A 24,727-nucleotide genomic window follows, 5' to 3' on the forward strand; every position below is an offset into this window, starting at 1 on the left:
GAGCCACACCTTTCCCGCCTATCAGATACGCCTCCACTGCGACGTACCTAAAATCTAAGATTACTAGTTTACTAAAACTATATATGCCTGTTTAATTTAGTTCACTCCCTCATAGAATACGTTAAAAAGCAGCATTTTATTTTACATTTATTGTTTTGACGAAAAACATTTCAACCACACTTCTCATATTCAGGGGAGCACATATTCAAGCAGCAAGGTTGACATTTGTAAAGAAAATATAAGTCTAAAATGCATTTCAACAGAAAATAAATATATAGCAAGAAAAACTACTTGTCAAAAACCCAACAATTAATTCACACAAAAATAAATTAAATATGGTGCCAGTAATGTTTTAAAAAATGTTTGTGTATGCAATCAAATATATCTTTTTTTAATAATCATAAAAGACATTAAAAATCAAAGTCTTCTTTTACATTTATTGATTTGAGAAACATACAGTTTAACACGCTTCTCACACAGACAAAATGGCAAATAAAATTAAGAAAACGAACATTTAAGCACCAAGATTTTCTGAATAATAAATAAAATAAAGTCCAAAATGCATTTCAGCAAAAAAAAAATTTGATATGAGTATGACAAGTAAAGCTACTCATCAAAAATTATTTTTTATCTTAATAATGAGCTTTTTATTTGGTTGTGACTTTTTGTCCACTGATTCATGAAAACATGCTAATAATTAAAATAGGCAACATTTGCAGGCTAAAAGACAATCTAACATTACTAAAATATATTTTTTAATTAGCATAAACTGCTGCTTCTCATAAATTCTGCAAATTTAAAGGTGTATTACTCAATATTGACATCTAGCGGTTGAAATATTGAAGTTTTTTTCCCGCCATCTCCCCCTCAGACTCGACGCTCAGGCGGGTTGACAGATTTGAGGACACACAACAGAAACGAGCGTACTTCACAATAGAAAGCCTTGCAGACTGCATTATAACTTGATCAGCTAATGTATAGGTCTGCAATGTTTTTATTGCCGAGGCTTTTTAGGTCGAGTAGAATTTTCGATCTCTGACCTGGTTTGTTTGCTGGCTTCCATCGCCGTGTTTTCCGCCGATTGGCAAACACGGGATGTCGAAATACTAATGGATAAATTGGCAGTGGGCGGAGTCACACAGGCCAAAACAAAACCGGACATTCCGACACGGAACTCAAATTTCAAAGTAGAATAACTGGCTGTAGCTTTGTTTTTCAAAGAAACAACTATTTGAACTTAGCATGTTTCCTAAATATCTGCAAACATTTGGTATTTTTATGCTTTTGTACAGTCAAAAAATATTACACAGCACCTTTAATAAATGCGTTAGACTGAAAACAAAAAGCCAATGACATTAATACAGTATGTCATAACATTTCAAGGATGAAGAATAAGCAATTCTGCTTTTCAGTGCATTTGTGTTGTCGGTCTGAAGCTTCAAGCATCCACTGAACGAGACTGGAAATATGTTGCAGGCAGTCTCCTGGGATGGAGAAATAGTGCATTCATTTTTCATGGGCATAAAAACAAACACAGCAGTCATCAACTCCCTCCATTCAGCATCGGCAGTCGCAGGATTCTTAGGATGCGTTCGTTCTTCGTAAGATCCTCTGGCAGTTCATTGTTCTGTAGAGATAATGTGATTGCATCAGAACGTGGTACAATAGTGCCAAAACCTCAATTTTCATTGTCTACTATGAATTGAATTTGATTTATTTTTAGCTACTGCCTGCAGTACATTCATAATAGGCCTACTTAAACTATACCACACTGACCAGTAGATGGCAGTGCTAGATAAGAACAATATAACAATACCAGAGATATCTGGCCTGGGGCCTGTACCATGATGGTAGTTGAACAAACTCAGGGTTACAGGATTAGTTTCGAGTTGACAAAACCAAACCAATTCAACCAGGCTTTGTTGGTACCATGATGCTGATCATCAACTTTCTCTGTCAACTCAGGCTTTGATCCTGAGTTTAGGTGTGACATCAGTAGCGAACAGCGAATCACATGCTGAGAAAGAGTGAAAATTCATTTCTCGCGAGAGAAGCTTCTCTCTTCTGCAGGATATTACGAGAGAGAAAAATATTAAGAATTTAAACAAATTTACACAGCAAGAAGAAAATAGTTGTCTATGAAAGACGACAACTAAAAGAAAGTCTTGCTATATCAGTGCAAGTAAAAGTTGTGAAGTTGACGTTTAATTTGGAGTAGAAACAGAGTGACTTTATCCTTTGCTCACAGCTGATTGGTCCAATTTCGGTTTGAGATCTCTTACCTGGAACATAACCTGCCCCGGACCAGGTTAGCCGTGGAGCGTAAGTTACTATGGCGATAAACACTGCTAAAAGCCAAACCACTTTAATGGTGCCTAAAACCCAGGGTTGGCGCAAACTAAACTGAAACATGGCTGGCTAGCCACCTAAACCGGCTTCATGGTATAGGCCCCTGGTTTCACAGACAGGGCTTAGATTAAGCCAGGATTAGGCATTAGTTCAATTAGGGCATTTAAGTATCTTTTATAAACATGCCTTAGAGAATAATCATTACTGGTGTGCATCTTGAGACGAAACAATGACACTGACATATTTTAAGATATCTCAGTGCAAGTTACTTTCAGTTAAAACAGCTCAAACATGCATTTTAGTCTGAGACTAGCTTAAGCCTTGACTGTGAAACTGGGGGTTTAAGTATTAATTTTAGACAAAGCACCTGTTTTATCTACAAGAATCATGCAAATGTCAAATAATTGGTCAAATAATTGCATAATTATTCATTTGCACGGACAATTCACACAATTATTTATTTATAAAAATATATCGATATATTAAACAATAAACTGGAATAAGCTGAAGCACTAAAATAAAAATAAATGAAAACTAAATAGCAATATAAAAAAAAAAAAATTTTTTTTAAAAATGACAAAAACACATAACGAAATGAAAAATTTAAATAACATTAACATGAAAATTCAAAATATAAAAATAAAAGCTAATTCAAAATATTAATAAAACTATAATAAAGCTAAAATAAAAACTAAAATAACACTGGCCTGTGTAGAGATATGGAGAAAATATTGTGGATAATAAAATAAAATAAAATAAATTAAAAAAATATAAATATATATAAAATACATGTATTTCTCAAAAAAAAGTATATATATATATATATATATAAAACATTTTATTTATTTTATTTTATTTTTCACAATATTTTCTCATTATCTCTACCCAGGCTTTATTTAAATTGTTCAAAACAACCCCATACATAAATTGCAGTATTCATGTGCTTGGACAACTGGCATAATTATTTATTAATTAAAATATGTATATCCACGCGTCTGAAACTGACCTTGTTGGGTAAAGCTGGATCGGCATTTGCCTTCAGCAACAGTGCAACTGTTTTGGGATTCCCGCCCATGACGGCGGCATGAAGAGCTGTAGAACCGTTCTAGATTACACCGCAAAACACACACAGACACACACATCAAATGCAGGGTAAAGACTGTTTTTACTGATGTCAGATGTTGTCTCTCGTACCTTCAGAAGGCCAAGTGAGGGAGAGAACTTGAGCAGTTCCTCAATGACGTTACAGTATCCTTTATGTGCAGCCTTGAACAGAGCCGTGGAACCATCCTTCAGTCAGAAACACAAGCCATTACAGCCATGGGAGACTCAGAGTCAGCATAATAGAATAAATGAGGCATTTGTCAAACATTTCATGCATTTTTAATAAGCTTCTTTTCCACCTGGCTGAACTGTTTGATTCAAGCTTGGGTAGAGATATGAAGAAAATGTTGTGGAAAACAAGTTTAATAAAATAATATTGAATTAAATAAAAATAACAGTAAAATACAATAAAATAATAATAAATATTGAATTAAATAAAAATAATTAAGCCGTAATTAATAAAAAAATATGAAATTAAAAGATGATTTAAATAATAAAAAATATTGACAAAACATTACTTTAAACAACAAAACAATAATAAAACAGTAAATTGAATAAAAATTTGTGCTGGGCAACGATTAATCGCATCCAAAATAAAAGTTTGTGTTTACATAATATATGTGTATGTTGTGTATAATTATTTTGTATATAAATAAACACATATGCATGTATATATATTTAACAAATATTTGCATATACTGTATATATATATATATATATATATATATATATATATATATATATATATGTGTGTATATATATATATATATATATATATATACATAATTTATATTATATATAAATATTTTATATATAAATAAAAAAATCTTACATATATACATGCATGTGTGTGTATTAATATATACAAAATAATTATACACAACATACACATATATTATGTAAACAGACTTTTATTTTGGATGCGATTAATCGCGATTAATCTCTGCTCAGCACTAAGAAAAATAGTAATTCATTCTATAAACAATTACAAATTAAATAATTAAATAAAATTGTAATAAATTCTATTAAATAAATTTACTTGAGCTAAAAATTAAAGAAATATAACAAATATTAAAATAAAACAAAATATTTGGGTAGAGATATGGAGCTACTGCAAACTGGAATTTTGCAAAAAGAGAGAATAATTTAACCAAGTTTTCAACATACTTTTCTATCTGCATCACGGTCCGCACCTCGTAGCAGCAGAACCTTTACCACCTCGTCATGTCCCATCTGGGCTGCCATCCAGAGCGGAGCCGTGCCATCCTGCCGCCCAAAAAACACAATCAACATAGAAAACAAAATGAAAATCATAATAGCATACCAAACACCACTAATGAAAAACAGAAATTACAATGCGTGAGCCATGATCATAAATCAGACCTCTCGAGGTTGATTGACTTTAGCCCCAGTTGACATAAGCTGACGTATTACAGTCACATGACCCTCTTGGGAAGCCAAAAATAAGGCCGTTGCACCATCCTGAAACAGAGAAGATGGAGAAGTTTGACAGATAAAGACATTCAACTGCTAAAACAAATATTTCTACCAAATTCTCTCCCAAACATGCATATAGCCCAAACATATGTTTGGGCTATAAGGTAAAAATCAATCCAACTGTGTCCTATCCCGTTCCTAAGAGCACTGAATCAGCAGAAACCCTAGAGGAACTGGCACAAACATGAGCAGCTACGGCTTTTAAAGAGCAACAGCGCGGCCGGCCTCATGGGAGAGAGAGACGTGTTGACTAACGTTAAGCTGGTCGTGGACATTGGCGCCGTTCTTCAGAAGGGTGTCCACCACTTTGGAGTGACCGTATTGACAGGCTGCGGAGAGCGCTGTGCCGCCATCCTGTAGATCACAAACCGTCAGTTCTGAATGATCACGTTTATTCTAAGTCACAGCTTTCTTCCATTAATAACATACCGCACCTTTGTCCGAAACTCAGTGGACGCTCCAAATTCGAACAGGAGCTTGACAATTTCATTATGGCCCTGTTGTGAAGCAAAGAAGAGGGCGGTGGAACCTGTCTGGGGGAACAGTGACATCATCTGCGTCATCATCGGTACACAAACACACTTCAGATGTTATCAGCAGCACTTACACACCCGTTTGAGGGAGAGTAATATTACCACACATTACTGCACTATTAACAACTTGTCACTCTAGCTATGTATCTATATTTAGGTCTGACAAAAATAACTCTCACTGCAGCTTATTGCTGGGTAGATGTCAACAGAAATGTTAGGGAGGATAAAAAATAAATAAATAAATTTGATTAAAACAGCTTTAACAAATACAAAAATATTACATTAGCTTAATTATTAATTATTTTTTATTTAATGCTATTTTAATCTAATGGGCTTGTTTATTTTATTATTTTATAAAAAGTTTTGTAATGTTTTCATATCTTTATTTATTCCTTTATTTTTTTATCATAATAAATGTATTATATTTATTAATTTGATTTATATTTTTATTTATTGTAATGTTATTTGAAGCTAAATAAATAATCATTAATAAATGATTAAATACATAAATGAAATTAAATAAAAAGAATACGTTATATTAAAGTAACATTACAAAAAAATATATAAAAATATAACTAAATGAATAAATATAAGAAAGCATATAATTAAATTAAACATAAAAATAAATAAAATAATAAAATAAACAATCCCATAAGATTACATTACATTCAATTAAAAATTAAAAAGAAATGAATAAATATGATAAATATAATGAACAATTATATTATATAGCAAAATAAAATTAAGTTACATAAATAATTAATAAAATAAATAAATATGACTTTAGATTAAAATAAAATAACATGAAATGAAAAATTAAAATAATATAATAAAAATCTAAGTAAATAAAAATAAAACAAACAAACAAATACATATTACACTAGATTAAAATATTTAATAAATTATACAAAAATTTAAAACATTATAATAAATGAAAATCAATTAATAAAAAAATCTAATTAAATTAAAAACATAATAATATAACAAAATAATAAATTAAATAACAATAAAATAAAAGTATCCAATTAAATTATTAATAAAATAAAATCTTATAGTTGTGTTTAGACAGATATTTTCCTGTAGCTTGAGAAGTGAAGATGTATAATATCTTCATATCTACTAATACGAGACTTAAATTAAGACTGTCACAGACTGCATGCCCTTTATGCCCTACATAAAATTGTCCATTATAATACCAATGTAAGCATGCTGGAGATGCATACCTCTCTTTGCAGATTAATATCTGCACCTTGCAGGATGAGTTCCCGAACACACTCATAATGCCCGCTGTAAGATGCCACCATCAGTGCAGAGGTGCCGTACTGCTGAAACACACCATAAAGCATTATCCTATGGCAATGCTGATTGCATTGTGAAACATTCAAGAAAGTAGTTCATACACAATCTTTGCAGTCTACATCCACTCGCCCGCTGTTCAACAACAGCTGAAGCAAAGCCAAGTTTCCTTTCCTTGCTGCCCAAAACACAGCGTTGGCAAGAGGAGTCTCCTTCTGTCAGACACATAAACAAGCAGAATCAGACACAAACAAACACGTACAATCTTCATTTATACAGAGAGAGATCACATGTGGATGTTAAATGCAGGTTATTTACTCATTATTATATTACTGAAGGACTGTCGAATGTCAATATCAGCATAAATCCCCTTTCCTCTTAGTCAACATTAGAAAAGTAATGTTGCTGAATAAAATATCAGCAAAAAGAAAAGAATAAAAGCACTAAATGAATTTAAATAAAACATTTAAGTGCTGTCAAATCGATTGTGTATACACACACACACACACACACACACGTATATAAATAGGCTACAAACTTTTATGTTAGATGCGATTAATCGATTTGACAGTACTATTTCATTAATATAAATGACTTTGAAATAAAATATATTAATTCAGAGTGTAAAATATGAACCTGTTAAACAAAATGACAGCAAAGATTCCAAAATAATGTACCATGATTAGTATGCGATATTTTAGCGTAAGCTACGGTTACCATGGTGAATTTTGGAAGGGCGGGGTGGGCGAACCCTCGTCATCAGGCCATAAAGACGCTCGTGACTGATAGAAAACTCTAAATTCGTTATTCGGTGACACGTTTATAAGTATTCATCGTAAGACATATTTAGATTAAATAAATAATGTTTTACCCAAGTAAATGTTCATGTTTACCTTGAAAGACATCCTAGGAATCTCATTCGTGCTTCATCTTGCTGGTTTACGCGGTGTCCCTTTTATAATAATGTCCGTCCGCAGCGCTCATTCATCCCCAGTGAAGAACTGAATGAACGGGGATTAACGGTCTTGTTTACCGCAGTGAGTGTTACACGGAACCGAGCCAGCACGAACATGAGCGAGCAGCTTTTGCATCAACTGCGAATTCACTTGTATGCCCCCTCCTCACACTCTCTCTCTCTCTCTCTCTCTCTCTCTCTCTCTCTCTCTCTCTCTCTCTCTCTCTCTCTCTCTCTCTCTCACACACACACACACACACACACACACACACACACACACACACACACACATAGCCTACACCACAGAAGGTAAGTAAGATGTGTTCGATTCCTGAATGAATTGTTCTTATGAGTCGGATCTTTCATATGAATCAGTTGACAAAACCGACTCATTAAACCGAGAATCATTTTGTGTGAAATAGTCAATAGAGTAAGCCGAAAACTGATAATTGAGCAGATATAATAAAGTAAACCGAGGATTAAACTGGTGAGGCGAAAAATAAGTGACTTTAATAGCCAAATAACGTGTCACAAGAAATGTTACAATTACAAATAAAACAGTGAAAAAAGACATAAGTCTTGTTAAGAACGAAGTAAGTTAATGATGACGCAATTGCTTCAGGACGTAAAAGAATCGCTGAAATGTTCGAATGATCCGACTTGAAATTATATATATATATATAGATTCAGTTATATAAAATAGAGACCCCTAATTTTAGATAATTTTAAAAGATATATCTAGTTAGCCATTGTCAGAGGGGATTTTGATTAAAAGGCAAAAAAGGATGTTTATTTACATAAAGCGTTTTATTATTTTTTTTGATAATTGTTACAAAAGGGTCTGATATTTAGATACCAATGTGTTGTTTGTCCCATAATAAGAAAAAGAAAATGAATATTGTTAAAATGGGGGGTTTTGGGGGTCTGTATCACTTTTGATATAGCCTATTCTATAAATTGTGCATATTTAATTTAATTCTCATATTTTAAAGTTTAAATGGGTCAAGTCATTATACAAAAGATAAAAATAACTTTTGTATTTATAATTTTTATTCAATATGGCAAAGTAATCTGTGAGGAAAATGTAAGATAATAAATACATATAATATACAATTATTACAAAGTAATAAAAATATAACCTATAGTAATGAAATATGTATTTATTTCTTTGATTCAACAATGTATTCTTTTTAAGGAGAATTGTAAGTAAATTCTATTTACTTAGGCCTATAATATAATATAATTTAGTCTATAGTATAGAAAAAATATATAGGCTATGGTAAAAAATATTTTCTTTATTTTTATTTAATACAGTTTGTAAGGAAAATTGTAAGGTTATGCACTATAGTATAAAAATATAATATAACAATATAGTATAATAATTATATTTATTTTTATGTAATACAGCAAAGTATAAGGAAAATTGTGATGCTATTCACTATAATATAAAAATAGTCTAGTAAAAATAAAGGATATAAATACAATAGGCTATAATATAATAATAATATAATATGCAATGTAATGTAATGTAATAATAGGCTATAGTAAAAAAAAAAGTCTAACCTTTTCATTTAATACGGCAAAGTAATTTTGTAAGGCAAATCGTAATTCTGTTCACCTGTACCTGCCCTTCAACACAGACTGTTTATAATGAAAAGCCCCAAAATATGCCCTGCAGAGGCAATCATGGGATGAACCGTAATAATGGGGCTAAATTATGACAGCACTGAAGAACACACAGCCTGACTGCAGAACAAGAAAGACAGATGACTCAGCATTCACCCCCGTAATAAAGGCCTTGGGGTGGCTGGACTATACTTTAAGGATATAATGTCTGTAGTAGTACGTTCATTATATTCCAAACAAGAATCAGGTCAGACAAAACACGTCAGGCATTCAAACTTCGCTGACTCAGTCCTCAGTCCGTATGAAGGTATATAATGCAGAAGACATGCTGCAGTTTCATCTGCACAAAACTCCAGACGCAAAGACAACCGCTTTTTGCAGAGCCTGTGCATCAACATGTTCGGTAAGACTGGAAGGAGTCATATAGGAACTTTGGATATGGTGTAAATACGACTTAGTTCCGTTGTTTAAATATTTATCTTAAATATTTTGTTATAAATATGTATTTAAATTGAATTGTTAAACCAAGAATGTGACATAAATTGTGCTCATTGTTTATTATATGTTAGTTATAATTATAGTATATAGTATAGTATAGTATAGTATAACAATTATATATTGTTTGTTTGTAAAAGTGAATCAGTCTTAGAATAAGAACTCAAAAAGCAAATAACCAAACGTTCGTTTTGGACCTGGTGTAAATATTATAAACAAATACAGTCGTGTAAACATTTATGTTATATATTTAGTTTTAAATATTTATTTAAATTGAATTGTTGAACCAAAAATGCAACCTGAATTGTGCTCAGTATTTTTATTTATTTATTTATTTCGTTTATTTATTTATTTATTTGTTTGTGTTTTTATTGTAAAAGTGAATCAGTTTATAGGATAGGAACTGAAAAAACATCCAGTTGTTTAAATATTTATGTTAAATATTGAGTTATAAATGTTTATTTAAATTAAATTGCTGAACCAAAAAAAGTAAACTAAACTATGTTCAGTATTTATATTTATTTATTTGTAAAAGTGAATCGATTTAAGAATAAGAATTAAAAAAAAAAAACTTTAAAAAAAACCTTGAATTTTCATGTTATCTAGTGAAGCAAATAACCATAAGTTCATTTTGGACCTGGTGTAAATATTATATACAAGTTCAGTTGTTAAAATATTTATGTTAAATATTAAGTTATAAACATTTATTTAAATTGAATTGCTGAACCAAAAGTTTAGGCTCATTATTTATTTATTTATTTATTTATTTTATTAAAAGTTTTTTACACATTTTTTAAAATATTTTTTTCATATATATATATATATATATAATGTGTCTTTTGCATAGATACCTATCAAGCACACTGGGTGGCGCTGTTCAGTCGAGCGGCCGTGTTTGCGCTCCTGATGTGGGCGCCTCTGCAGGGGGCAGCAGATTCAGAAGAGGAGGTCGCCTCAGAGTGGACGCTGTGGAAAAAGGTCCATGAAATATCCTATGATGAAAAGGTCAGTTATGGTCGTTCGTGTGTGACTTAAAAAGACAGTTCACCCCAAAAATAAAAATTCTGTTATTCACTCATGTTGGAATACAATAGAAGGCATTTCGAAGACATGAGGGCGAGTGAATAAAGACTGAATTGTCAGCTTTGGGCAAACTGTTCCTTTAAAAACTCATTTAATTGAAAAGTTTGAACCACTATTGTGCTTTTGAGGCACTTACTTAACTCTGTATAAACATGTATTTTAAGTCACTTAGTTACTATTGTTAAGATTATTATATGTTATACTGTCCATTATGCACTGCATTTTTGTTTGTATTTCTTATGAAGTTTCACTTTATAACTGTAGAGGGATGAAAATCAGAGACAAACCATCTGGGAGACAAACATGAGGATGATTGAGAAAAACAACAATGATTTTCGCTTCGGATTGTCAACGTTTAGCATGGCAATGAACAAATACGGTGACCTCGTAAGTAAAAACGACTGAAGAAACGACCCTATTGAAATTATAAACATTATAAGAAACTGTTTTATTAGCTTTGTTAAAGGTGGTCTTATACTGACACCTAGTGGTGTGGATGTCATTATGTACAAAATGTGGTCCAAGATGATATCTGGCCTGATTTTTGTGTTCTCTTCAGACTAGTATGGAGTATAACCGCTTGCTGGGTGCCAAAATTAATGGCCCGATAGACAGAAGAGGAAAGATTGCATCCGCCCAGACGCTCAGTTTAAATGCTAACAGACTGGGATTGACCAATGTTGACTATCGAGCACAGGGATATGTGACTGAAGTCAAAGACCAGGTGGGATTCTCTTATATTTTCTTAGTTGATCATCATTCATATGCTTATTTTTATTCCAAAGTGTCACCCCAGCTAACAAAAATATAAGCTAGCTTTTGCTAACGTTGCCATTAAGTTATGAAAACGTTATTTCTGAAAGTCCAACTAAACATTTCAGGAAAAAATATTCCATGAATGATGTATAATAACGTTTTTGTGCTAACATTTTGAGAAATTTTTTAAAGACAAGATAACTTTGAACGAACGTTCTATAACGATACCGTAATAACTTTTGTTCTTAACAATGAGAGAACCTTCCCAAAACGTTAGCCAAAGCACTGAGAATGTTCCATATTAGCTGGGATTATTCTACTGTATGTTTGGTGCTAAAAAGACTGATTTGTCATTTTTTTCAGGGATACTGTGGGTCTTGCTGGGCCTTTAGCACTACGGGTGCCATCGAAGGCCAAGTGTTCAAGAGGACGGGGCAGTTGGTGTCCCTCAGCGAGCAGCAGCTGGTGGACTGCTCCAGGTCTTATGGCACGTACGGCTGCAGCGGAGCCTGGATGGCCAACGCCTATGATTATGTGATCTATAAAGGGTTGGAGAGCTCTGACACTTACCCTTATACGTCAGCGGTGAGAGATCTTGTTCGTTTGAATTAGAGAAGTAGACTGTATGAGATATGAGATGGCCAAACTGAATGTATCTTTTTTGGTTATGGTTTTACCAGGATGTTCAGCCCTGTTTCTATGACAGAAGTTCAATCGTTGCCAGAATCAGTGATTACAGGTTCATCCCGGCCGGAGATGAGCAGGCATTGGCTGACGCCGTGGCAACCGTCGGTCCAATCACCGTCGCTATAGATGCCGACCATCCAAGCTTCCTCTTCTACAGTTCAGGTAAGATTTCACTTCTATTGATTCTATTTCCAATCTGAAAAGAAAAGTATAAATATATATAATTATCATTTATATTTATAGGAATCTACAAGGAATCTAACTGTAACCCTAACAACCTCAACCATGCTGTGCTTGTGGTTGGTTATGGCTCAGAGGAGGGCAAAGATTACTGGATAATCAAAAACAGGTAAGAGAACACCCATCATTTAGGTTTATGACTACATTAACACCTCGTACACTGCTGGCAACACAACACAACAAACTAAACACACCTATTTAAATGTTGTGCACCTGTAGTGAAGATTACGGTAACAAAATATAGAACAGTTACTTCATACCATGTTTCAGGACACATGTCCAAAAAAAGCAGGGTAATTCCTTCCTAGGTGTGTGACTTGGTCTTTTCCTTTCTTTTCTCAGTTGGGGTACAGGATGGGGAGAAGGAGGCTACATGAGAATGATACGCAATGGCAAAAACACTTGCGGGATCGCCAGCTATGCTCTTTATCCCATCATGTGAAACATTTTCCAATAAAGACTTATGAAGTCTGAATTGTGTCAGAAATCAGTTCATTTAGGGCACTAGTACAACTTACACTACAGAGCTGTACTTTATTCTTGCCACAGATCATGTTTTCAGGCCATCTTAAGGTGTGTTTGGTCAGATTTTTTCACACAACCTCTTCTACTGTTTCTTTTTTTTTTTTCATGTGTGTTTTTGAAACTATAATAATTTTGTTCCCTATCAGTCAGTCAAGTTCAATGTTACATTGGCAGACTGATGTGATCTCACTTGGGAGCCCAATCGCTAAAACAAGACATTGGTGTGTGAGATTTGCATGACAAGCCACTACCTCGGACATATGGGTATATAAGCTTGCGTGCAACTCACTCATTCTGCTTTTTGCTTCGAAGTTGGGCAGCGGTGTGTGTCACAGAAAGAGCAAACATCATCTTATAGATGCTGACCATCCAAGCATCCTCTTTTATTATATATTTCTGTATGTGTTGCCTCCTTGCCTTATGGTTGCAGTTTAACACACAAATGTTTGTTTTATTACTGATACCACAGCAATAAGTATCTTTATTTTATATTATTTAATTTGATATTTTTGTAAAAAAAAAAAAAATATATATATATATATATATATATATATATATATATATATATACATAAAATTATCTTAAATATGACCACAGGGATAAAAACAAACAGAGTTGAGGGCATCTTGATGCATTTTAAAAACATAAACTATATTGTAATTATATATTCAATTTGACGAAACACAGATTATGATTCAGAATTTCTTCCAATGACCCACTTTTCTTTTCAAAACAAAATTGGAAACCAACGAATTGATTCAGTTGAACAAAGTTCATGAACCAAACGACTCAATAGATCGCGAGTTCGCGAATCAAATGTCTCAATTCAAAGAGTTGTGCAACTCTCTATCGATCAGTTCAAGTTTAAAAAAATAGCGTCTCTCCTTTTCGAAGGCAAAAATCAAACAAATTCGACGAAATAGTCTTTCGTGTCCAACTTTCTCACAACTTTTAAAACTGATAGTGTGTGCTTTCTTATATTATCACCAAAGTATGGGTTGCCTAATAGCGAGAGCTGATGATAATTACTGATCTGTGGTCATAACAAGCTTAAATGCTGATACATCAGTGAAACTGATCTGGATACAGTGGTGAGAACAATATCAACATGGCAAAAAAGTCTTAACTCATAAATAACTATTAAATAATAAATGAACTTGAGAACTGGCTGACTAAATCAGTTTGAAAAGGCTATCTCATGAAATAAAGGCGTGAAGATAATCGTGACTGAAAGCTGCAATCGATTTCTTTTTTTATTGGTTAAAACCAATGGAGAATATCTCGTATTTTTCCGTGGGTGCTCGACCATTTCCGTGCTCTGTATAAAAGCAGGAGGCGACATTTCTGTGGTGCATACTGAGTTTGACTGAGCTGTCAACAATGAGCTTCCTTTGGCATATAACTAGTCTGCTAATGCTGCACTCCTGCACTCCAGGTGATCACATCTAATCTACTTATGTATTTACAAAAGTTTGTTTCTCAGAATATGCTGTTGAATTGTTTCATAGAACTAAACTCTTTCTTAGGTTTGATGGTAGATGGTATTGTTGGCGGTAAATTCTCCATTCCACACAGTCGACCCTTCATGGTCTACATTCGTGACTCTAAATCCAAAACAGTATGTAATGGTTTTTTGGTAGGAGAGGATTATGTGATGACAGCCGCCATCTGTAAAGGAAGGTTGGTGAAATGAATGATCATATTTTGAAATTAGAAAGGTGACTTTTGATATCCAAAGTGGCAATATCTTTGTATTGAAATATGGTAACACTTTACAATAAGGTTCATTTTAGTTAACAACCTTAGTTAACATGAACTAAGAATGAACAATCCTTCTTCAGCATTTATTAATCTTAGTTAATATTAATTTCAACATGCACTAATACATTATTAAAATCAAAGGTTGTACTAGTTAACATTAGTAGATGTATTAACTAACATGAACAAACAACGAACAGCTAGATGAATAAATACTGTAACACGTGTATTGCTCATTGTTAGTTCATATATTTACTAATGTTAACTAATGAACCTTATTGTAAAGTGTTACCTGAAATATATATTTGTGTAAATCTGTTTTTCCTTTTTTTTTTTTTTTTTTTTCACCTTTAGTCATCTTAAGGTGTATTTAGGCGTCAGTGACACCAACTTTTTACCTGACGGTGTAGCTGTTCATCCATTTCCACATCCACAGTTCAAGAGCAATACACCAGTTCATAACATCATGCTTTTAAAGGTAATATATAACGTTGAACCATTTATAATTGAAATCACGCCTTTGAAAAATGGCCTTTCATAACAGGAAATCTGATGTTTGTAGAATATTATTTGGCTAAATCTAATTAACTTGTATCTAATCAAATGAATACAAAAACTCTAATGAATACATTCTTTAAAATACAGAAAAACATAGAAAGAAATGTAGAACTTTGCACCTTTCCTTTCAGCTTGAAATCCCTGCAACTTTGAACAAAACTGTAAAGACTATCACCTTGCCAAAAAAAGAGAATCCCAAAAATGCAATCTTAAAGGATTGCATGGTCTCGGGTTGGGGCTTGCAGGATTACGGTCGTGGGTCTCCATCAAGGGTCCTCAAAGAAGCAAATGTAACTCTGTTTGACTCTAAAAACTGTGGGACACCCGACACTCTGTGCAGCGAGGGAACGACTGGACCAGCAGAGGTATTTCAAGTGACACCACTTACAAATTATTATCCATGGTGTATTGTTAGTGCATTCTGGATATACTAATAATCAAATGATATCATCCACAGGGAGACGCTGGGAGTCCACTTGTTTGTGGAGATGTTGCTCAGGGAATTTCATCTTATTACAAACAGGAGTCAAATGGAGAGTACCGCACAAGATACACTGACATTTCCCAATACCTTCCATGGATTCATTGTGTAATGGGCACCCATCCTCCCCCCCGCATCCAGGAAAATGAAGCAAGTAAGGGCAAGCTCAATGTTCAATGTTAAATTTATTTTATAAAGCAAATATTAATACAACGAAGGTTGACCGCAGTGCTGTACATAGGTAAAAGTAAAATAATGATAAAATCACATTCAAATTCTATAACATTGCCACAGACAATCACAAAATAAAACCTCAAATTCAATGCAGCATTAATAGTAACTCGTTACACCACTAACACAACACTCATGAATGATCAAATGCTGTTGAATTTTTTCATAGAACTAAACTCTTTCTTAGGTTTCTCCGTCGTGCAAGATGGTATTGTTGACAGTGATGTCTCCATTCCACACAGTCGACCCTACATGGTCTACATTCGTGACTCTACATCCAAAGCAGTATGTGGTGGTTTTTTGGTAAGAGAGGATTTTGTGATGACAGCCGCCAGCTGTAAAACAAGGTAGGTGAAATTAATTACCGTATTTTGGAATTTTATTAAAAAAGGGTATACAAATTGACTCAAAATCCACAATTCTATGGGGAAAAACACACACAAAAAGGTGACAAAAAAGTGGCAGTAATTTTTTTTATTGTTAATATATATATATAGATAGATAGATAGATAGATAGATAGATAGATAGATAAATCTGGCCTCTAAATCTGTATTTTTTTGTCATCTTTAGTCATCTTAAGGTGTATTTGGGCGTCAATGACACCAACTTTTTACCTGACGGTGTAGATGTTCTTCCATTTCCACATCCACAGTTCAAGAGCAATACACCAGGTCATGACATCATGCTTCTGAAGGTAATATATAACATTGAACCATTGGATACCTTGATAAAATAGCCTTTCGTAAAAGGACATAGTTTATGTTTACAGAATTGGCAAAACCTAATCACTGAATGCATTCTTTAAAATTCAGGGGAAAAAACATAGAAGGAAATGTACTTTTCTCCTTTCCTTTCAGCTTGAAACACCAACAAATTTGAACAAAGCCGTGCATACCATCTCCTTGCCGACAAATAGCAGTGAAAACATCTCAAAGGATTGCATGGTTATGGGTTGGGGTTTGCAGAAATCAAATGTTCTCAAAGAGGCAAATGTAACTCTGTTAGACTCTAAAAACTGTGGGACACCCGACACTCTGTGCAGCGAGGGAACAACTGGACCAGCAGAGGTATTTCAAGAGACACCACTTACAAATTATTATCTATAGTGTATTGTTAGTGCATTATGGATATACTAATAATCAAATGATATCATCCACAGGGAGCCTCTGGGAGTCCACTTGTTTGTGGAGATGTTGCTCAGGGAATTTCATCTTATTACAAACAGGAGTCAAATGGAGAGTACCGCACAAGATACACTGACATTTCCCAATACCTTCCATGGATTCATCATGTAATGAACACCCATCCTCAGCAGAAATAAGTAAGGGCAAGCTGGAAGAGCATGAAGAGGAAGAGCATGAAGTCATTAAGTTCAATACAATTTGTTTGGTTTAATATAAATTTAATTATCCATGTTTTACTACTGCAACAGTTAGCAAATGTAACATTAAATGTGCTATTTTAAAATAAAGGCTAACTGTTTTACAAAAGTCTAAAATGCATTTCCTTTGTCTAAAATGTATATACCAAGCATCCATGCTGTAGTTCAGTGGTTCTAAAGCAATAGCATTAAAAAAAAAACTAAAAAAAACAATTATATATATATGTCACGACTACCAGTCCCGCAATCTCCCTCAGTAACCAGTATCAGAGCACTGCACAAGATACACTGACATTTCCCAATACCTTCCATGGATTCATCATGTAATGAGCCCCCAAAAATATGAATATCTTCGTGAGTCTGCTGTCAACAACAGGCCTAAACCAGTCATGGTACCAGTACAAAAACACAATCAGTAAAATATCATCTAATTATTATCAACAAAACTTTGAAAATATCAAGATATATTTTTGTCAATATTGGTTACCCCCCAATGTATGGTATTAATTTTAATTTCTCCAGGTTTAGAAGAAAAAAGGTTAAAGCCTTAAATTTGACTTTAAATCGTGTGCAGTAAACATTAGCAAAAAGGAAACACCAAGAACATCCAGTGCATAAAGCATTCACACATGCTCAAGAGAACTCTGTAAGCTCCCGCTCGATCGGCCCAAAGTCCGGCATCCGACCAGCGCGGAAGGTCTTTACGTGTTACTGTCCTTTTCTCGAGGCAAAGTATTTTTTGATTAAATGCAATACATTTGAATATGTATTCTCTCGTTATTTCATCTGACTCCATAAATGAAAAAGTTTTAATGATATCTTTGGATCATTAATTGTGAGCGAATGTTCGACTATTCCGTTTAACGCTTCAATGAAAATAAAGTCAGTTAGAATAATCAAATGTAACAATTTATAATGTCAGGTAAATGTATCATGCCAATTTCATTATCAATTCAAAGATAATCAATACAAAACATCAAATTCTCTAGAATAAAGAGAAAAGATGCAACCCAACATTAAGAAATACGTGAGGCTGAGAGATCTCTCTCTCAGCCTCACGGGCTAATCTGAGTTACAGAAAAGGCCCCGAATTCCCTGCTGCATTTCATTAAATAGCCACTTGGAAATATCTTTTAACAATGGAAATTTGCATTCAGAGGTTACACCTTTGGGTGTAGGGAGACCATTTGTCTAGAGGCCAACCCCTCCTTGTGTGCTAGTTATCCATAAACTCTCAAAAACCTTATAACCTTTTGTTTTACTTATTTGGAAATGAGACATTTGTAACAGTCGCACTGTGACATTTTAAATGATACCAAACATGAAAAATACTCTGTGATAATCATTCACATTAAACTATACATTTTCTTGGGTGACATGTGGTCTCAGCATGTGAGAGGGGGAGTGAGGAAGAGGAGGAGAGATGTGTTCTGAGGTGTGACTTTGCCTCACAAATGGTGAGTTCAAATGGTAATTTCCAGAGAGGTCCTTTGTCCTCTCAGGGTCTGGATGCTCCCCAACCAGAACCAGACTGTCCGGCATTTCCTAATTTATCAATTCTTACAACTCCGATGGCTTCCACTGTCTCAAGATCTCAAAAGAGTACCTTTGGAATATGAAGAAAGGGAAGATTCACATCACAAATGCGCAGTTTGGTTGATGCTAGCAAGGTACCAGAAGTTGCTCAAATTACAGATGCTGAAATTCTCACAACTTTTAAAACTGATAGTGTGTGCTTTCTGATATTATCACCAAAGTATGGGTTGTCTAATAGCGAGAGCTGATGATAATTACTGATCTGTGGTCATAACAAGCTTAAATGCTGATACATCAGTGAAACTGATCTGGATACAGTGGTGAGGACAATATCAACATGGCAAAAAAGACTTAACTCAAAAATAACTATTAAATAATAAATTAACTTGAGAACTGGCTGACTAAAATCAGTTTGAAAAGGCTATCTCATGAAATAAAGGCGGGAAGATAATCGTGACTGAAAGCTGCAATAGATTTTTTTATTGGTTAAAACCAATGGAGAATATCTCGTATTTTTCCGTGGGTGCTCGACCATTTCCGTGCTCTGTATAAAAGCAGGAGACAACATTTCTGTGGTGCATACTGAGTTTGACTGAGCTGTCAACAATGAGCTTCCTTTCGCATATAACTAGTCTGCTAATGCTGCACTCCTGCACTCCAGGTGATCACATCTAATCTACTTATGTATTTACAAAAGTTTGTTTCTCAGAATATGCTGTTGAATTGTTTCATAGAACTAAACTCTTTCTTAGGTTTGATGGTAGATGGTATTGTTGGCGGTAAAGTCTCCATTCCACACAGTCGACCCTTCATGGTCTACATTCATGACTCTAAATCCGAAAGAGTATGTGGTGGTTTTTTGGTAGGAGAGGATTATGTGATGACAGCCGCCCACTGTAAAGGAAGGTTGGTGAAATGAATTATCATATTTTGGAATTAGAAAGGTGACTTTTGATATCCAAAGTGGCAATATCTTTGTATTGAAATATGGTAACACTTTACAATAAGGTTCATATTAGTTAACAACCTTAGTTAACATGAACTAAGAATGAACAATACTTCTTCAGCATTTATTAATCTTAGCTAATATTAATTTCAACATGCACTAATACATTATTAAATCAAAGGTTGTACTAGTTAACATAAGTAAATGTATTAACTAACATGAACAAACAACGAACAGCTGTATTTTTATTAACAAAGATGAATAAATACTGTAACGTGTGTATTGCTCATTGTTAGTTCATATATTTACTAATGTTAACTAATGAACCTTATTGTAAAGTGTTACCTGAAATATATATTTGTGTAAATCTGTTTTTCCTTTTTTTTTTTTTTTTTTTTTGTCACCTTTAGTCATCTTAAGGTGTATTTAGGCGTCAGTGACACCAACTTTTTACCTGACGGTGTAGCTGTTCATCCATTTCCACATCCACAGTTCAAGAGCAATACACCAGATCATAACATCATGCTTTTACAGGTAATATATAACGTTGAACCACTTATAATTGAAATCACGCCTTTGAAAAATGGCCTTTCATAACAGGAAATCTGATGTTTGTAGAATATCATTTGTCTAAATCTAATTAACTTGTATCTAATCAAATGAATACAAAAACTCTAATCAATACATTCTTTAAAATACAGAAAAACATAGAAAGAAATGTAGAACTTTGCACCTTTCCTTTCAGCTTGAAATCCCTGCAACTTTGAGCAAAACTGTGAAGACTATCGCCTTGCCAAAAAAGAGAATCCCAAAAATGCGATCTTAAAGGATTGCATGGTCTCGGGTTGGGGCTTGCAGGATTACGGTCGTGGGTCTCTATCAAGTGTCCTCAAAGAAGCAAATGTAATTCTGTTGGACTCTAAAAAGTGTGGGACAAAAGACACTCTGTGCAGCGAGGGAACGACTGGACCAGCAGAGGTATTTCAAGTGACATCACTTACAAATTATTATCCATGGTGTATTGTTAGTGCATTCTGGATATACTAATAATCAAATGATATCATCCACAGGGAGACTCTGGGGGTCCACTTGTTTGTGGAGATGTTGCTCATGGAATTGTATCTTATTACAAAAAGGAGTCAAATGGAGAGTACTGCACAAGATACACTGACATTTCCCAATACCTTCCATGGATTCATTCAATGGGCGCCCATCTCTCCCCCCCCATCCAGGAAAATGAAGCAAGTAAGGGTAAGCTTTATCTTTTCTATTATTCTAATCAAATTGAACTGAATGTTCGAATTTGACATAAAAGGTGATGCATTTACCCCTAAATAAGTTTAGAAAAATGTACATATAGGTGAAAATGCCCCTGGAAATCAATTTAAGGTGGCAAATATTGCCCCTTAATAAAAATGTTCATTTCTGTCACTGCTGTGAACTGACCACTGCATAGAATATAAAAAATATGAATATCTTCGTGAGTCTGCTGTCAACAACAGGCCTAAACCAGTCATGGTACCAGTACAAAAACACAATCAGTAAAATATCATCTAATTATTATCAACAAAACTTTGAAAATATCGAGATATATTTTTGTCAATATTGAGTACCCCCCAATGTACGGTATTAATTTACATTTTTTCAGTTCTTAAAAAGGTCTTTAAAAGCCTTAAATTTGACTTTAAATCGTATGCAGCAACCCTGCTTTAGCAACAAGGAAACACCAAGAACATCCAGTGCATAAAGCATTCACACATGCTCAAGAGGTTCAGTGAACTCTGATGTCTCAAGATCTCAAAAGAGTACCTTTGGAATATGAAGAAAGGGAAGATTCACATCACAAATGCGCAGTTTGGTTGATGCTAGCAAGGTACCAGAAGCTGCTCAAATTACAGATGCTGAAATTCTCACAACTTTTAAAACTGATAGTGTGTGCTTTCTGATATTATCACCAAAGTATGGGTTGTCTAATAGCGAGAGCTGATGATAATTACTGATCTGTGGTCATAACAAGCTTAAATGCTGATACATCAGTGAAACTGATCTGGATACAGTGGTGAGGACAAAATCAACATGGCAAAAAAGACTTAACTCAAAAATAACTATTAAATAATAAATGAACTTGAGAACTGGCTGACTAAAATCAGCTTGAAAAGGCTATCTCATGAAATAAAGGCGTGAAGATAATCGTGACTGAAAGCTGCAATCGATTTTTTTATTGGTTAAAACCAATGGAGAATATCTCGTATTTTTCCGTGGGTGCTCGACCATTTCCGTGCTCTGTATAAAAGCAGGAGACAACATTTCTGTGGTGCATACTGAGTTTGACTGAGCTGTCAACAATGAGCTTCCTTTGGCATATAACTAGTCTGCTAATGCTGCACTCCTGCACTCCAGGGAAGGCCGGATTTACCACTGGGCTGATTGGGCCGGTGCCCGGGGGTGATGCTAGCAAAGAGGCGCTTAGCACAACATCCAGCCTTGCTATTTCAGATGAACCTGTTCATCAGCACCAGCCCGACAAGACAGAGAACTCCAGCCCGACTGCAGTGACAGACACCTATTCAAGTGCCCCCCCACCACCAAACTCTCCGACTCCGCTTGAGACCGAAACCGAAGCAGGTGCTTCGGAAGCCGCTGAAGGCGGCAGAGACCCGGAGGTGACGGGTAGGTTAACGTACATTACCAGTTTGACAGCCTCAAAATGTAGGCCTATCTATTACTTTTTCTTTCTAAATCCGTGCCTGACTCCAGGTGATCACATCTAATCTACTTATGTAATTACAAAAGGTTGTTGCTGTTGAAGTTTTTCATAGAACTAAACTCTTTCTTAGGTTTCTCCATCGTGCAAGATGGTATTGTTGACAGTGATGTCTCCATTCCACACAGTCGACCCTACATGGCCTACATTCGTGACTCTACATCCAAAGCAGTATGTGGTGGTTTTTTGGTAAGAGAAGATTTTGTGATGACAGCCGCCCACTGTAAAGGAAGGTAGGAAATTAATTATCATATTTTGGAATTTTATTAAAAAGGGTATACAAATTGACTCAAAATCCACAATTCTATGTGAAAAAACAGACACAAAAATTTTTTTTTATTGTTAATATATATATAATATATATATATATATATATATATATATATATATATATATATATATAAAAATCTTTTTGTCATCTTTAGTCATCTTAAGGTGTATTTGGGCGTCAATGACACCAAGTTTTTACCTGACGGTGTAGATGTTCTTCCATTTCCACATCCACAGTTCAAGAGCAATACACCAGGTCATGACATCATGCTTCTGAAGGTAATATATAACATTGAACCATTGGATGCCTTGAAAAAATAGCCTTTTGTAAAAGGACATAGTTGATTTTTACAGAATATAATTTGCCAAAACCTATTCACTTGAACTGAATGCGTTCTTTAAAATTCAGGGGAAAAAACATAGAAGGAAATGTACTTTTTCACCTTTCCTTTCAGCTTGAAACATCGACAAATTTGAACAAAGCCGTGCATACCATCACCTTGCCAACAAATAGCAGTGAAAACATCTCAAAGGATTGCATGGTTATGGGTTGGGGTTTGCAGAAATCAAATGTTCTCAAAGAAGCAAATGTAACTCTGTTATACTCTAAAAACTGTGGGACACCCGACACTCTGTGCAGCGAGGGAACAACTGGACCAGCAGAGGTATTTCAAGAGACACCACTTACAAATTATTATCTATAGTGTATTGTTAGTGCATTCTGGATATACTAGTAATCAAATGATATCATCCACAGGGAGACTCTGGGGGTCCACTTGTTTGTGGAGATGTTGCTCAGGGAATTTCATCTTATTACAACAAACAGGAGTCAAATGGAGAGTACCGCACAAGATACACTGACATTTCCCAATACCTTCCATGGATTCATAATGTAATGAACACCCAACCTCAGCAGAAAAATGAAATAAGTAAGGGCAAGCTGGAAGAGCATGAAGAGGAAGAGCATGAAGTCATTAAGTTCAATACAATTTGTCTGGTTTAATATAAATTTAGTTTTCCATGTTTTACTACTGCAACAGTTAGCAAATGTAACATTAAATGTGCTATTTTAAAATAAAGGCTAACTGTTTTACAAAAGTCTAAAATGCATTTCCTTTGTCTAAAATGTATATACCAAGCATCCATGCTGTAGTTCATACAGTACTAGCATTAAAAATAAACTTTTTTTCTTAAAAAGCTGGAAAAATGGTTTAAATTAATAAAATCCTATAAATATATATATATATTTTTTAATAGTTACAAGCTTTAAAATACTTTCAGGTAAGAATTTGGGTATAGGTCTGTAAAAATCCTTAATTCTTATGCAGAAAAAAAAAATCAGATAACTGGAAATGGGGGGGGGGGGTGTACTGAACAAAATAGTGTAAACAAACTTTATTGAATTCCTTTGTCATTCTCACAAGATCTTAAAATGAAAGGCTTTCTACATAACCACCACTTTACCACTTTCAGATAAATACAGCACACACTTAAATCTAGACGCCAGATCGATTATTCATCTCTAACAAAAACCATTTGAGAATAAAGATCACACATCAGAAAGAGAAACTAGCCAATTAAACTCAAACTATGTCAAATGTACATAGCTCAAACTAATAATTAAATCAACCACAACCACATGCATCTTTTCTTTT

The 24,727-nt window shown here is 34.2% G+C and overlaps 3 protein-coding genes across 7 annotated transcripts; 2 read left to right on the forward strand and 1 right to left on the reverse strand.

Annotated features, from left to right (window-relative positions):
• Positions 1 to 1,300: 1,300 nt before the first annotated feature.
• On the reverse strand, positions 1,301 to 8,071 carry ankrd29 (ankyrin repeat domain 29). Of its 2 annotated transcripts, none has more exons than XM_079889708.1 (10): positions 7,673 to 8,071; positions 6,884 to 6,994; positions 6,707 to 6,805; positions 5,385 to 5,483; positions 5,206 to 5,304; positions 4,837 to 4,935; positions 4,621 to 4,719; positions 3,544 to 3,639; positions 3,356 to 3,454; positions 1,301 to 1,627 (listed from the first exon to the last, which is right to left on the reverse strand). In XM_079889708.1, the coding sequence occupies exons 1-10, from the start codon at positions 7,682 to 7,684 to the stop codon at positions 1,544 to 1,546; spliced, it is 897 nt and encodes a 298-aa protein (XP_079745834.1). In that variant the 5' UTR covers positions 7,685 to 8,071; the 3' UTR covers positions 1,301 to 1,543. The 2 variants fall into 2 exon arrangements, with proteins under 2 accessions (XP_079745834.1, XP_079745833.1); XM_079889707.1 differs by having other exon boundaries at positions 6,707 to 6,808; positions 7,673 to 7,840.
• Positions 7,742 to 13,094, forward strand: cts12 (cathepsin 12; the record flags this gene model as incomplete). Of its 3 annotated transcripts, none has more annotated exons than XM_079889706.1 (8): positions 7,742 to 7,816; positions 10,703 to 10,860; positions 11,203 to 11,325; positions 11,498 to 11,662; positions 12,058 to 12,279; positions 12,375 to 12,543; positions 12,625 to 12,730; positions 12,964 to 13,094. In XM_079889706.1, 7 exons carry the CDS (start codon positions 10,762 to 10,764, stop codon positions 13,061 to 13,063), a joined length of 984 nt encoding a protein of 327 aa, XP_079745832.1. In that variant the 3' UTR covers positions 13,064 to 13,094. The 3 variants fall into 3 exon arrangements, with proteins under 3 accessions (XP_079745832.1, XP_079745830.1, XP_079745831.1); XM_079889704.1 differs by lacking the exon at positions 7,742 to 7,816 and adding an exon at positions 7,890 to 8,043; XM_079889705.1 differs by lacking the exon at positions 7,742 to 7,816 and adding an exon at positions 9,388 to 9,763.
• A 1,412-nt stretch (positions 13,095 to 14,506) lies between these two features.
• Positions 14,507 to 24,172, forward strand: LOC307170255 (uncharacterized protein). Of its 2 annotated transcripts, XM_079891343.1 has the most exons (14): positions 14,507 to 14,581; positions 14,673 to 14,826; positions 15,259 to 15,382; positions 15,594 to 15,827; positions 15,920 to 16,097; positions 16,362 to 16,521; positions 16,746 to 16,869; positions 17,033 to 17,242; positions 21,109 to 21,289; positions 22,439 to 22,708; positions 22,876 to 23,035; positions 23,228 to 23,351; positions 23,528 to 23,737; positions 23,830 to 24,172. In XM_079891343.1, the coding sequence occupies exons 1-14, from the start codon at positions 14,527 to 14,529 to the stop codon at positions 24,073 to 24,075; spliced, it is 2,430 nt and encodes an 809-aa protein (XP_079747469.1). In that variant the 5' UTR covers positions 14,507 to 14,526; the 3' UTR covers positions 24,076 to 24,172. The 2 variants fall into 2 exon arrangements, with proteins under 2 accessions (XP_079747469.1, XP_079747470.1); XM_079891344.1 differs by lacking the exon at positions 22,439 to 22,708 and having other exon boundaries at positions 21,109 to 21,283; positions 23,830 to 24,164.
• Positions 24,173 to 24,727: the final 555 nt, after the last annotated feature.

Source organism: Squalius cephalus (genome assembly GCF_949319135.1).
Source record: "Squalius cephalus genome assembly, chromosome: 13".
NCBI lineage: Eukaryota > Metazoa > Chordata > Actinopteri > Cypriniformes > Leuciscidae > Squalius > Squalius cephalus.

What these genes read in the sequence shown, in the direction of transcription:
- LOC307170255 (XM_079891343.1), top strand. Translation starts at nt 14,527, where the DNA reads ATGAGCTTCCTTTGGCATATAACTAGTCTGCTAATGCTGCACTCCTGC. An exon ending in GCCGCCAGCTGTAAAACAAG is followed by an intron (nt 16,522 to 16,745) that starts GTAGGTGAAATT and finishes TGTCATCTTTAG; the next exon opens with TCATCTTAAGGTGTATTTGG. An exon ending in ATGACATCATGCTTCTGAAG is followed by an intron (nt 23,352 to 23,527) that starts GTAATATATAAC and finishes CTTTCCTTTCAG; the next exon opens with CTTGAAACATCGACAAATTT.
- ankrd29 (XM_079889707.1), bottom strand. An exon ending in ATATTAATCTGCAAAGAGAG is followed by an intron (nt 5,484 to 6,706) that starts GTATGCATCTCC and finishes CTGTTCCCCCAG; the next exon opens with ACAGGTTCCACCGCCCTCTT. An exon ending in ATGTCCACGACCAGCTTAAC is followed by an intron (nt 4,936 to 5,205) that starts GTTAGTCAACAC and finishes TCTCTGTTTCAG; the next exon opens with GATGGTGCAACGGCCTTATT.